This window comes from Acanthaster planci, unplaced genomic scaffold, assembly GCF_054643075.1.
Source record: "Acanthaster planci isolate LZ-2023a unplaced genomic scaffold, COTS_SCS Contig1, whole genome shotgun sequence".
Taxonomy (NCBI): domain Eukaryota; kingdom Metazoa; phylum Echinodermata; class Asteroidea; order Valvatida; family Acanthasteridae; genus Acanthaster; species Acanthaster planci.
In genome coordinates, this window is record NW_028257625.1 from 287,059 (window position 1) to 301,204 (window position 14,146).

The following is a 14,146-nucleotide window of genomic DNA, read 5'->3' on the forward strand; positions in this document are numbered from 1 at the left end:
GGGAAGATCCATGTATTCTGATTTAGGGAGTAATTTTTTTGTAATTCTATTCAAGACGAAATCATTCAAAGGGTCGGTTTCAATATTTGTTACTTTGGTCCTCATTAAAATTGTTACAAATTATTCAAAACTTCTATCTTATTTTAGCGGTGAACATTTGGTATATGCATTCAATAGATTAATTTTTTTTCCACTCTTACGGTTTGGGAACTCCCATTCTAATATAGATGTACCCGGAACCGGAGTAATGAAATAATTCGCGAACAAATATATCGTAAATCATGAATGTCAAGGGTCAAACCGGTGTTGTGATGGTAAGGGCTGGCTGCTTTCGTCAGAATTTCCCCCAATTTGCGGGTTTTAAATAGTCACTAATGCCTCCCCTGATATTAATCTAGGCGGTCCCTAGTCTTACATTCCAAGAGATCAAGTTGTCTTTCGGTTTCATGGGATTTTAGGCAGTGATTAGCCAGTCAGAAACCGGGCAGATGGAAATCGGCCTGATGAGCGATGACATATCATCATCATGCAACCATTCTAATTACTGTCAACACACACAATACCGGCACCACACGGTCACCACACCGTCAATGCCTCTATGCCTCTTTTATGTCTTTAAGTTTAATAAGCCAATTTTCTGTTCCGTCGCCATGTTGATTTTTTAGTGTCTCCGCACCAGTAAGTGAACAAAGCTAGAGGGGAACAAATTGTCTACAACAATCACGAGTGTCCATTTGCCAAATGTTACGCAACATTGTCATGAATTTGTTTTTGCACAAATATGCTTGAATAACTTGTTGACGCTCACTGACGCTTGTTGATGCTAAATAGCATGACCCTCTGATTTAATTTTTTAACTTGAGTTAGGGCTAGGCTAAGCCAACAAATGGCTGTGTGGATCATTAATATATTAAGTCCTATCTGTTATCATGTAATAATTTGAGATCACACATATCAAAACGGCAAGTTGATGGTATTAAAACAGTTCAATTCTTTTAATATAACAGTGAATTGACATGGCTTTAAACTGACTTATTCAATAAGTTTTAGCTGAGGTAATTTCAAATCACCCAAATCATTAAATATTTTATTTGATTCATACTTTTAGAGTGTGCCAAATGATAAAACAACCAAAACATTTTCAACACAGCATAATCATGTGTTTTTTTCTGTGCAATACAGTGTTCAGGATTGTCATCAATCATGAGGGTTGCTTGGTCCAGGCCAAGGCCAAACCAGTTCCTGTCTGCTGTCTCTCTGCTATGCTGCCGGTACCAAGTGAGAGGCTACAAACATCACAAGCACAAGAAGGCTGAAGCCCGCCTGAATTTCTACACCGTTCTCGGAGTCTCCCCGAAGGCCACCCAGTCCCAGATCAAAGGGGCCTACTACAAGCTCTCCAAGATCTACCACCCGGATGTCAATCACGGCAGTAAGGCTGCCCAGGACCGGTTTGCCGCCATCAGTGAGGCCTACAGCGTCTTGGGCAACGTGAAGCTGCGACGGCGCTATGACCGTGGAATCTTCTCCGAGCGGGACTTGCACAGTGAGAACAAGGAGAAGGTTTCCCACCAGGAGAAGGACAGCTCCAGGAAGTACAGCGTCTACTACAACACCCACGGGGAGCGCATGTTCGACTTTGATGAGTTCTACAAGGCGCACTACGGCGAGGCGAGGCTCCGAGAACAGCGGGAGCGTGAGGCCCGCAAGCAGCGCTCCGAGGAGTGGCGCAAGGTACAAGAACGGAATAAAACGCCACTATGGGTGCTTCTGACTTTATCTTCTGGAGTGTTGGCATTTTCATCATGGTTATTACGGAAATGGTGATCAGGACAGAATTCTGCCATATATAACCGTTTTAATTTATGCGTGATGTAAATCTGTTTAAATCTATAAAGCCACTTTTGAAGTTGAAATTGACAAGTTGCTGTCACAGTAACAAGCAGCTGATTCTCAGGTTGTCTGAAAATCAACAAGGGGGCTGATTTCACAGGGCTGCAAAGTGGTCAGCAAAATGTAATTCATGTTTACCAGAGCAGGATTATGCTAACCACCCTAACCCCTTCCAGGCTCTTTCAACTGTGATACATCCTCAGTTTCTAAAAATCCAACATTTTCCTGGTAGAAATTGGCTGCATCTTCTATCCTCCAGAATCCTCTGTTTTGTCTTGAAAGTGTTCCTTGGAGGGGTGGCTACTGCCTTAATCCTTCAGAACCCGCCATCAGTTTCTGAATTATCACGTCAAGGCAATACGCCTGATACATTTATCTTGGAGCAATGGGTGGACAACATGCAGCCTTCAATATCTGCCTCCAAGTTTTGCCATAAACACTCTGCCTCAGTCCTCAGACGTCCTCCAAGGATTTGGAGGATGAAAAATTAGAGAATTTATAAGCCTGCATCACAGCTTAAGTTTTAAGGGCATGTCCCCGCAGGTATGAACATATTCTGTGCTTTGCCCTGGAAAATGGTCCCAATCACCCTGGTGAAAAGTTTTAACAAAGCCTTTTTATTCAAATGTTGAGCGTTGACCACAGAGTGTGCAAGTAGTTGACCAGTTGTTGAAATGATCTGCAGAATTACAACAGCTCATAAGTGAAATGTAGCAAAGTCTGCCATGTAAAGGGACTTTTTTGTGGTTCTCTTGTAACTTTGACAAACCCAAGATCATGTAAAATTATTATGGGTGTCAGTCGCTTTTCATAAGTGGGGTGGGGGGGACATAACCTTGATCAGAACTAATGTGAACAGGAAGCCCTAACTGCATGGGTCCGGGGCCTGAAAATTTTGCACTCTCCATGCTGTGTGACTGTGGTGTGATCAGAGACAATTTCTGACCTCTTTTTTTTAGCAAATGCTTGGGCAAGATTTTATTAATTATTCATTTTTAAAATAAGTAGTTTCTTTGAAATTTTATGCAAGTTTGGAACCATTTTTTTGTGGTCGTTACCACTTTTTTCCAGTCACCAAGAGAGAGGAAATATTTGGCATATATAAACAGCTGAATCTGAAATATGAATCAAATGTAGGCCCACTCCCCCTGCATTTTTTATTTAGGGTCCAGAAGAGAAGGGGGGAGGGAAGGGACAAACGATTTAATAACCCCCCCCCACTGTAGAAGTAGAAGGGCATGTCCCCCACAACCCCCAACGATTAACATCCATTGGAATGATTTATCTTTGCATCATGTCCTCCATTAATCTCTTACTTGGATGGCAACCAGTACATGTAGTTTGCATAAGAAATTTAGGCAACTCTTATTTTTTCTCCACAGGAATCTCGCATTGATATGATTTTCCAGATGTGACCTGGTTGGAATCAAGTAACTCTAGCATTATGCGTCCTGTTAACAAAACTGACACTTTTGGCACCATCCATGTAAACTGCAAGCAAGCAAATCTCGTTTGACCTTAAATAGTACTCTAAACTGCAAAAGTCATAAATGTACAAAATCATTCACCTTATCATTCACGCATATTATGAACCAAACAAATTTTACGTATTTTTTTAGAGTGAACTGTTCAAATGTACAATGCTGAATCCATTTTAATTATAACTTTAGTGCTCTCAGGATGACTGAATAAATAACAAATGTAAGTCAAGCTGTGTTAAATTTCCAAAGAATATTCATTTTATTTACAACGTTTACTATCACATGTATAAACAATTTGTTTTTCACTGTACATGATGCATGCATTTCAACAATCAAAGGAATATATGACAGTGAAGCAAGTTCCTCTACATCAGTGAAACAAGTCAAAGAATGATCGTGACCACAAATCTGAGTCAGTGAAAAATATCTAAATAAAAACACAAAAGGGAGTATCTGATGAATTACGGAGCACACACCATACGAAATGTTACAACTTTGTGGCCATGCTGGTCATGTCTTACAGAAATTCACTTTTTAATCATATAGTTCGGGACCTCCAGATATGACCACTTTGCTTGCATGGTTTTGTGGCAAGTCAAACGTGGTTGATTCAGTAACTCTAGGCCTCCTCAGAAGAAAAAAAAATGAAATGAATGTAATTGATTAAAATGAATTTCCCATGTTGAATTTGTCATTGTACTGAAAATACAATTACTGTGATTTCCTGTATTTTGGTGAATGAAAGACGGGAAAAGTTAAATACGTATACCTACATGTCAATGAAATTCCCATCTGATAATTAATTTTTCAATCCGATTAAAAGGGCAACTTCCTTGCCATAAATGGAGCAAATACAGGGGCACTGAATCCACACTATTTTTTGGAAATCAACTACTTCCAACCATTATCCCATGAATAAAATAAAATTCTGCATGCACACTTGGGCCAAATTCTATAAACAAAGTTATAAGAGTAATCAGCCCCAACAGAGAGATGTTGATGAACGTGCACAATATCCGCTACACATTCCTAATTCTAAACTGGAAAAAAAACCCACTGAAGTAGATGCATGCAAATGGTGCACCCACTTCAAATGAGAAGGGGGAGCATGGGGGTGGAGCTTAAGAGTTGTCTCCCCCCCCTTTGGAAATAGGAAAGGGGAGGTGGAGTTGGGTATTATGCCCGAACCCATTGCCCCTTCCACAGAAAGGTGTCTCTCCCCGGTAAGCACTACCCAATTTGCAAATTTTTAAGAGTACATACAATCGCGGCATTTTCTACATCTCTATGCTGCTTACTACAATGCTTACAAAGGAAATCACCTCTAACCAGACTGGAATAAAGCGATTATGTTTTGCCCACTGCAGTAGTTTAGCTTGGCTTAATAAATCAGATTACATGGCGATTTTGAAATCTGGTCAGAGTAATCAAACCACGAGAATTCAGGGAAGTGGGCTTATTTCTTCCAGATTATGGTGCTGCGGAGCATGTGAAATTGCTGATTTTCGATAGTGTTTTCAAGATGTAATTGAAAGTGTGGATGAGATTGCTGAGGCAGAAAGCAATCTGCTGAGCTGCGACTCAGTGTTGTTGTTGAGACCTCTGAAGACCACCACAAGACCAATTCGAGACCTCCAGTCTGAAATCAAGTTGCAAGCTTTTCAATTGAGCAGCAACAAAACCATTCCGCTGGTCTTTTTAATCCTGTAACTTGCGTCTGGTGTTTTGATGGCCTCGACTGCAACACTGCTGCAATTGTGCACCGGGCAAAATGCCAAACAGTGCATATTATTTCTGCCTGGTGCTCCACTAAGCGCAGAAATCTGCAAAGCACATGAACACATTACCTGCAAAGAAACATTCTACCAGCCAAAAAACTGCTTGTATATATTGCTTATGACCGGTTCCCTGATAACTTTTGCTTGCAACAGAAACTTGCTCAGCAGCTCCACACAGACTTAGCCCTTTTGATAAAAATCTTTGCTTGGCAGCCAATCAATTTGGCTTTCCAGGGTTGGGGAATTACCTGCCGCATAAATGTGCCAGAGAAAATAAGGGGCTTGGTGTAAGTTAGTGAAAAAATCTACAAGACTGCCAAGCATGTGCTAGGTTTTTGTGTCTGGGCCCAGTTTTGTAGCTTTGCTTACCGTGGCACTCTGCCCTCGTATGATCTTCTTTCTAAGGTTACAGCACATGCCAGCATACAAAATATTGTGCTGAAACCATAAGCATGGAATCCTCAGTTACATTTAAGGGACTGACACGTATGCATGCGTGTAATCAATGGAATATGCTGCAGGGATACCAGAGCCTGCAAATACAGCCAGAGGAACCTAACTACATGTATACAGGTACCTTGTAAAGGCCTGAAATTAGTCCGTTTTATATGAAAAAGCCTGAAATCCCCGATGCTGCCGTTTTTTTAGGCCCTGGTATTCCTGCAGCGTACATACATACGAGTGGAAATTCTTCACTTGTGGTCAACCAAAGCCACTATATTGGGGCGTGGGCATGCCTGAGCTTAGCTTTAATTTTCTGTGCACACACACACACGAGGAAGAAAACTGGCATCTAGTGCGGATATGAGCCCAGCGTGGGCATCCTGGGTGGGGCCCCTGGACCGTAGTTGGGACCCTGGTAGGGTAATCTGGGCGCTGGCCTCTGTGGTTGGTAGCTGTAGGGCGGGGCACCGTGCGTATTGTGCGGGTAGTGGGACATGGAGGGCGGGGCATGATGGGGTTGACCGTAGGGCGGCATGGATGAATGTTGAGAAGTGGCACCTACCAAGAAAAAAAAAAGCATGAGATTTAGAGACACACGTAGTTCTCATTTTGTCAAATGAAAAAAACAATTATACAGACACGCATGTTCTGTAGTCCACAAACCTTTGATTCCAAGGCATGATAGATGTACACAGCACAGATGACTTGAGTAAAATACCCCTTGCTTTTCTTTGTCAGTTTAGAGCAACAAAGACAACGTGTCACTCCACACTGTATGCCTAAATTCTTTGCACACAGCACATGCAGTACGCCCACACAATATTTTGTGCAGGAGTGGTACGTAAGTCCGTAAGTCACACAAATGTGTTATGAACCACCAAACTAGCAAAGACCAGATGCCTTACATAAAGCGGGGTCAAAAGCAAACAGGAAATGCAAGGATAGGCAACAGTGTTTTGTTTCATCAATTCCACATGCAAATTGGCACCTGCTGAACAGTTCAGCGTGAAATCTGTACTCATTTGTTAATGGGAGGTAGATGTAAGCATACACTGTGCTATCTCTATTCCTTAAACAGGTTGCACTATTAGTCGGTAGTGTGGCAAAATTCTCAGAAATGCAGAACACTTTCCATCTAAAATTTTTCCAGAATTCCCAAAGGGATGTTGGGAATTGTTGTAAATTTTGGGAAAAACTGTTGGGGTATTTTTAATACCTGCTGTGTCAAAAATGTTCCTAAAATTCAGCTCACCACGTTTTAAGCATTTATGGATTGGGGAGTTTATAACCTCAACAAAAACCGAAAATACAGATCATTCGCATTCAGGACACAAAAGACTATCACTTGCTGATGAAGCATCATTTCAAAGTAAATCTCAACCCATTTGCGTGCACAGCAATATTGAAGTCAAAACAAAGGTTCTTTCATTTTACGTATAAAGAGAAAATATCAGCAAAAAAGTTCTTTCTAAGGGGTAAATTACAAGTAGATTTTACCTTTACAACACTAAAAGCCCTCAATTTCTAAATCCCAGAAAATTCCCCCCACCCCCCAAAAATGTATGGAATAATACCCCTTGGTAAGTGGTTGAGAATATATTTTAATGCTGATCAAATTTCTGACCCTGGCAGATCTGGTGAAATCGGAAACCCTGCTCAACGTACCTTGTGGGGCAGAGGAGGTGGCAGTCTGTCCCCGCCCCTGCTTGTTGAGTATCTCCTGCATCTTCTCCGCCTTGATGTGCCGCAGATGGGCCGTCTGTCGCATGGGCATGAACTTCTCAATGAAGTCCTCTACCGACAAGTCTCCCTTTAGGAAGTCATCGGCGATTTCCTAAGGAGTACGACACAGAAAGTTTAGAAATTCAAACACAGTCAGAGTAAAGGCAACCTTCAGGGCTTACTCTTGTTACTTAGAGGGGTATGGCCTAGTTGTTGGGGTTTGCGAGTCGCAAAAATGGGATCGGGGTCTGAAATCTAGCTGCTGGACACATGTTGTGACCTTGGACAAGTCACTTTATCCATACTTGCTTCTCTCTACCCAGGAGTATAAATGGATACCAGTGAGGGTAGGAATGGTGGTTGGCATCAGGAATGCCAACATCGAGTGGCATACTCCCAAGGGAGCTAAGATGGCTTGAACCCTAACCCCCTTAAGGTGTATGTAAAATCATATTGAAATTGAAGGATTTGGGACTGTTAGGGATGTTAGGGCTATGAAATGTTTATGGATCCAGTGAGCATGGTTAATAATGATAAAAACATAAAATATAATCAGTGCTCAGAACTGTGTAATTGCCGAGCTCTCGGTAACTGGGTACCTCCGTCATGACAAGCAGATTCAGTTAATAATAATAATACTGGTAAGCACCTTGTTCCTGTCAGTTTGGCATTCTACAAACACACAGATATGAATGTGACCTTGTATTGTTCTACAAGTGCTAAATCCTCCAGTGCATGTAATCATGACTTTTGTTTTTTAAATGTGTTTCTTTTCAAGTTAACGGCACTGAACAGTGCTTTCTACAGCTTGTAAAATTCAATGGAGGCTGGAGACAAGAACCTCTGGAATTCTGTTGATTTCACATTCTGTTAACATTTGGGGTATTTCAAAACGCTGGTATTTGATACACATATATGTAGCTCACTTTTTTCAGTTTCACCGTGCTTGATGCCTGTATGCACACTTACACTATGTATTCACACTCACGTGCATGATTTACACTGTATGCTATGTACATGTCTTCACACTTCCTGATAATATACAATGTTGTAATTATTGATTGTATTGACTGGTCTTTCATACATGCAGCAGACAATGATTCTTAATTAATGCGAGGAATTAATTTCTGCATTTCAAAATTCCTATTAATTGGTTTTATTCTTCATGGTGACGTTTTGAAATGAAAATGTTACGTTTCAGCCAAGGCCATTTGCTTCATTTTCAATCAACAGTGACAGGTTACGACCAAACGGTACTTGTACCTGCTATGAGTACATGTATGTAATCAATTTACAAGGATGTTTGCTTTCTATTTTATTGTGCATTCCATCCAAGTTAACCGATGTTCTGTCCGGGGTGATCAAATTAACCTATGTTCTGTCCGGGGTGATCAAGTTAACTGATGTTCTGTCCGGGGTGATCAAGTTAAACGGTGTTCTGTCCCGGTAGATGTTGGTGAGCATTTGGCACTGACTAGATGAAACAGACTTGGTTCATTTTTAATTACAAAAATCAAAACATTTGAGATACATGTAAATAAACTGCATACAAATCTTTTACTTTGTTTACACTGTAAAATTCCCTTCATGTTGGAAAAAAAAATTGCTTATTGTAATCTACATGTGATATGGTCAATTGCAACCTTCCTGATTTGGTATACACGACCTATTTTGCCTCCACTGCTGAAATTTTCCAACTGTGGTTTCTAAACTACAAACAGGGGTATAGCGATCGGGGAGGGGGTATGTGAGGGTGCGGTGCCCCCCCCAATAATTAATCCAGTCGGCAAATAGAACTTCGGTCGGCACATGAATCCAGGAGTAGTATGTAAATGATATATATTGGCTGTCGGCATTTCCTCTGAAGCATGAAATGTAGCGTACCACAGAGCACTCTGTGAATTTTACACGCCACAAGGCTGGCGAACAACTTTGAAGTTGGCATCTTGTCTCTGACACACCCACCCCAAAGAAAATGCCTTCGCTACGCCACTGACTACAAATTCCAACCCACTACATTTTTTGACTCAGCATCGCCCAGCTATCCAACTGGATTTAAGCTGCATTTCCAATATTATGTGGCCAACAGGGAACTTGAACATTATCCGAGTTAATTCTCAGCGGAGAGATAAATTGGTGACCCTAAGTTCTGTCATGTACATGCAGACCTGTGTAAAGACGCTCCTTCAATGGCTTCTTTGTTCACTGAGTTTACGTGTTTGGAACTCTCAACAAATTCTATAATAGAACGTGAACTCTCATCTGATCATAAATGCAGCTAGGGTTATGGCTCATTTCAAAGTGATGAATGCAACAATACATTAGGTCCTCAAGTTTGGCTAATTTTGGAAAGGACTTCTGATAAGGGCTTCTCATATATCAAAGCCAGACGGAGGTTACTGGATATTTATGAAACAGGGCATGACGTGTTAACAAATGAGTTTATATTACAAGATATCATTTAGCCTTCCCTGAAATAATTCATTCAGGACTCACTGGTCCAGTCCACTTGCCTAAGATGAACCCCATTGTCGGCAAAATTTACGTTCACTTTGCAGGATAATCTTCCTAGGAATAAGACCTGGACAACAGTTTATTAAAATATATACAAATGCACCATGTTTACAGTGTGAGATTTTGTTCAAAGGCCAACAAGTTTGGCATGACAGTGGTTCTAACGACTTATTCCTCCTTTTGTTGGGTGGGGTCTTCATTGCGTGTTTGCTTATTGATGGCATGGCCAACTGAGACCTACCGCATGGTGTGCCAAAATCCATGTTTGTTTGTGAAACCTGCAAATCTCTGCCATTTTCGCCCATAAACTACCCATGTATTCTGCAAATTCAGTTCTCGTTTGAAGTTAATTCAACACATCAAGCCTACCTCCGAGTCGTCTTCCGCCTTTGCCGTGTCAGCTTGCATCAAGGCTAGTGCTGCGTCCAATGAAGTCTGTTCTCTCACCGACTCTAAAAATCAAAAGGAAAGCAGCATGTATTGTAAATAAACAAGCATACAGATGTATTGTTTCCCAGCTGAAACAGTACCATAACCTGCCCTCCAACTTCCAAATCTTCCCAAACCTTCAAGTTTCAAAGAACGAGGAGAATTAATCCCTGCATGATGCAACAGGACTGCTTAGCTTGGGAATTTGGTAAGCGCATAATTTTTTTCACTGAGCAAGAACAGCTGTCCAGCAACAACTCACAGTTGGCATACTGCTTTAAGACTGGAACTCTGCTGAGTTTTTTCTTAGGACTTAAATCTGCTATGCAAGATTTTCTGCTAATGTCCAAATTTTCACCCAAGGTGTGATGGCCAAGTTTTGTGCATAAAGGTGTCATCTGCTTACATGTTGGAATTTGGAGTTTCTGGTAGGTTCGTACACTTGATTATTTTTTGGATCAATTAAATGTTCCCTTTTTGATTACAGGCTTGATAAATTTGACAGCAGCTTTCTAATGTGCTTATTTCCAAGCTTATTTCCAAGGTTTAATCAACAATAATAAAATAGTACCCAGTCTGTCTTAAGGCTTTTTTTTTCAATCATTACAAGCCTTGTCATTCAACTGTAATTTTCAGTGACAATCTTTCCTTGTTTTCACTTCATATTCTTTGCTTTAGAACACAGAACTTGAGATGTTTGGTTCAAAAAGTTTTGGGCCATTCTGCCTTCGGAAAGGAATACTTTTAAACAATTTACAAATAATCGAAAAGCAGAATGTTACCACAGAACGGATTCACATTTATCAATCCATTAATCAACAGACTAATACTTCCAAGCCTAGTTTCTGGCAAAAAAATAAATTCCGAACCAAATTCTCACCGAGCTTGGCTTTCCCCATGATGTAGGAGTCTCTGATTTTCTGTGCCTCGTGGAGGCGTTCGATGAGCTGTGCCCGGCCCTCGTTCAGGCGGGGCTCCCTTGAGAGGTTGAATTCGGCCAGGCTGCGGTTCTCCGCCATCGCCATCTCCTTTTCCAACTTCTTCTGTTTCACCTGGAAAAAAAACCCTCAGAGGTCTTGTAAATGTGGCAAAACCATGAATCTAGATAGACTGTATTCATGTGTCGGCCATCTTGAATTGAAAGTGAGGCTAACTTTTCATTCTGGGAACCTGAAAGCAATGAAAATAAACATTCATTTCAAGTGTATGCCAGTTTACGTTTAAAATAATAGTCTGGCACCATGTCATTTAACAGACTGCACTGAATATGATAAACTCAGGGCACAAAAATTGAAAATGGTTTCCCCGGAAATGAGGTCTATTCACTTTTCTAGTTTATTTCCAACAGTCAATAAGCGTAAATGTTGTATGTAGGATACAGCAAATGATTGAGGTATACTGTTTCTATTCGCTCATAGCAGGAACAAGAGAGGGTGTATTTTTACTTGGAAACTGGAAACGACAGTCCTTTGGTGGGCTCTTGCTATATGAGTGTGCAGATTTATGCAAGTCTGGCATGGGAATGCCGAATTCGCACAACCAAGTATGTACAGTTTGAGCTTGTGGTCTAGTGGTTAGGGTTAGTAGCTTCTGATCACAGGGTTAGGGTTCCAATCCAGCTGGTGGCAGCATGTTGTGATCTTGGTCAAGTCACCCAGGAGTGAATGGGTACCTCAGAGGGCAGACACGGTTATGTTTAGCCGTTTGCGCCTTGTTTGCAATGGCAGCATGGGACTAGCATACTCCCCTAGGAGTGAAGATGGTTTCAGGAATGCTTAGATGAGGTGAGCCCAACGTGCAGGGATGATAATAGTGCATTACATTCCATGATATGTGCTTCATAAGAACTACACCAGGAGTGTCACAGTGTAACAGACATGGTGCATTACAACATACAAGTATCTGTCACTATGTGTGCCGAAAGCATGCACGAGCTGAGTTGAGTGACTAACGACAAAACCCAGTGTTAACATCCTCGATGCAATGCACTACTACTATCGTTCAAGCCAAAAGTAATTCAGACACGGTCCACGTCCTGTACCTCTTCCATGTTCGTGACCACCTCACTGAATTTCTCCTCGTCTTCCAGGAGAGCGCTCAGTTCCTCGCTATCCATGCTGTACAGCAGCACAAACCGCGGGTCCCCAATCTCCTGGCTACCCGGGCTGCGGTCTGGTTCTGACCTCTGCAGCAGGGGCATGCTGACGGGCACGTTGTCTACGGGTGTGTGCTGAGGGTAGCGGGGCGGCTCCGGCTGGGACGGGGATGGAGTGGGGAAGCTTGGGGGCTGAGGGTATTGCAGTTGGGGTTGGGGAAAGTGCGCGGTCGGCTGTGGCGTGTAGGAACTGTACTGCGGAGGCTGTGCGGGCGGCTGGTGACTACCTATCTGGTATGGGTAGTTATGGCTGCTGTAACTACTCATTCTACAAGTAGTACAGGCAGACTACCAGTGACACTGCCAACTTTTGTACAACTTCCTGTGAATGAGACACAATATGTATAAATCAGTTAAGCCCTTAAAATCTAAAAGAGAAATTAACGGAAGGTAAAGCTGCTTGCTGGCCCACTAGAAAATCAATACATGTCAAGTGTGACCCATTGGTTATACGCAAGTCAGGTACATGTATACATGATCTTCATTTCTTAATGTCTTTCACTAGTTGGCCTCCTGTGACATACAGCAGTATAAATTTTTGAAGATTCTGAAGGTTTCAGTGCAGCTAAAATCACACAAGTTGGATCCATTCAAACCATCCACGCCATAATTTGCTTTACAAATTTTTGTTGCACATTTGGAAAGAGTTCAATATTATACGGATAACACTAATTTTCCCTTCAAATGTTACAACAGCTGTTGGAAAGTTATAACATGTCCGAACAAGTGAAATGACCGATATTTTAAACAAAAAAACATAGATTCATTAAGAAAATGTGTTAAATGTTAATCATTACGTGCAAATCAGTTGCACATGATTCTTCAAGCAGTGTAGCTCTACTGAGTGGAGCGTTAATATTCCTCTTTTTCAAATTTTGTGCTGAATGGGAAATTTCGAAAAAGAGGAACTTATTGCTAGCCATGGCCATGCTAAATGCTCCACTCAGTTGAGCTAAATCTGAACTAGTCCGACTAACTTGGACCCTACAAATCACCTTTTTTAACATTTGGACATGGTCGGGCCCTAGTATCGGTCATAGGGCTAGAGGAACAGATGAAGTGTCACATTTAAGTGTGAGACACATTGACTTGGATAATGTTGAGACATTTCCCACCACTGCCCACAGACATTGGTCAACAATACTTGGGCCTGCCCAACTGCAGCACTACAGTTGGGACTGTCCTAGCCCAGGTTGGACGTCTACATTGAATTGCGATGCAATGTAGACGTCATCTAACCTGCGCTAGGACTGTCCCAACTATAGTTGGGACTTATGCTATGGTTGGGGCGTAACAGTTGTTGTACTACATGTATTATAGTACTACTACAGAAGAAGAAAAGTCACGTTAGCTATTCTCATTTCAATGTTGATCAATTTAATGTGAAATAAAGTACCTACAAATTATTAATTTTCAACCAGCCAGTTGCCTACCAACGATCTGTATCCTCGAGTTCAGATTAATTCCACAGAGTCTGTCAAACATGTCAAAATCGACGACAAAATAACATTTTGCAATGCAATACAAACAAAACCAACGCGAAGTAAAAATAGAAATGACGAAAAGCTAGCACATTGATATAAAAGTGCGCCCTCTGTTGATTTTTTCTACTAGCAACCAAACAATGTAGAATCCATGTACTACAGTATTACTCGCAGTCTGATACCCTCCTTATTTCACATAGCGAAAGGTTCAGCTTCTACACATTGTCGGGTGCAGTACCTGGACTG

The 14,146-nt window shown here is 41.5% G+C and overlaps 2 protein-coding genes across 5 annotated transcripts; one reads left to right on the top strand and one right to left on the bottom strand.

The window, feature by feature from the left end:
- Window positions 1–280: 280 nt before the first annotated feature.
- Window positions 281–7,368, top strand: LOC110980703 (dnaJ homolog subfamily C member 30, mitochondrial-like). 2 transcript variants are annotated; one of them, XM_022237609.2, is made up of 3 exons: window positions 281–314; window positions 1,183–1,734; window positions 7,229–7,368. In XM_022237609.2, exons 1-3 carry the CDS (start codon window positions 282–284, stop codon window positions 7,235–7,237), a joined length of 594 nt encoding a protein of 197 aa, XP_022093301.2. In that variant the 5' UTR covers window position 281; the 3' UTR covers window positions 7,238–7,368. The 2 variants fall into 2 exon arrangements, with proteins under 2 accessions (XP_022093301.2, XP_022093300.2); XM_022237608.2 differs by lacking the exon at window positions 7,229–7,368 and having other exon boundaries at window positions 1,183–3,603.
- LOC110980702 (vacuolar protein sorting-associated protein 37D-like) lies at window positions 3,610–13,987 on the bottom strand. 3 transcript variants are annotated; one of them, XM_022237607.2, is made up of 6 exons: window positions 13,850–13,987; window positions 12,303–12,738; window positions 11,142–11,313; window positions 10,202–10,284; window positions 7,262–7,430; window positions 3,610–6,154 (listed from the first exon to the last, which is right to left on the bottom strand). In XM_022237607.2, exons 2-6 carry the CDS (start codon window positions 12,681–12,683, stop codon window positions 5,946–5,948), a joined length of 1,014 nt encoding a protein of 337 aa, XP_022093299.1. In that variant the 5' UTR covers window positions 12,684–12,738; window positions 13,850–13,987; the 3' UTR covers window positions 3,610–5,945. The 3 variants fall into 3 exon arrangements, with proteins under 3 accessions (XP_022093299.1, XP_022093297.1, XP_022093298.1); XM_022237605.2 differs by having other exon boundaries at window positions 13,817–13,982; XM_022237606.2 differs by having other exon boundaries at window positions 13,813–13,982.
- Between the last annotated feature and the right edge of the window lie 159 nt (window positions 13,988–14,146).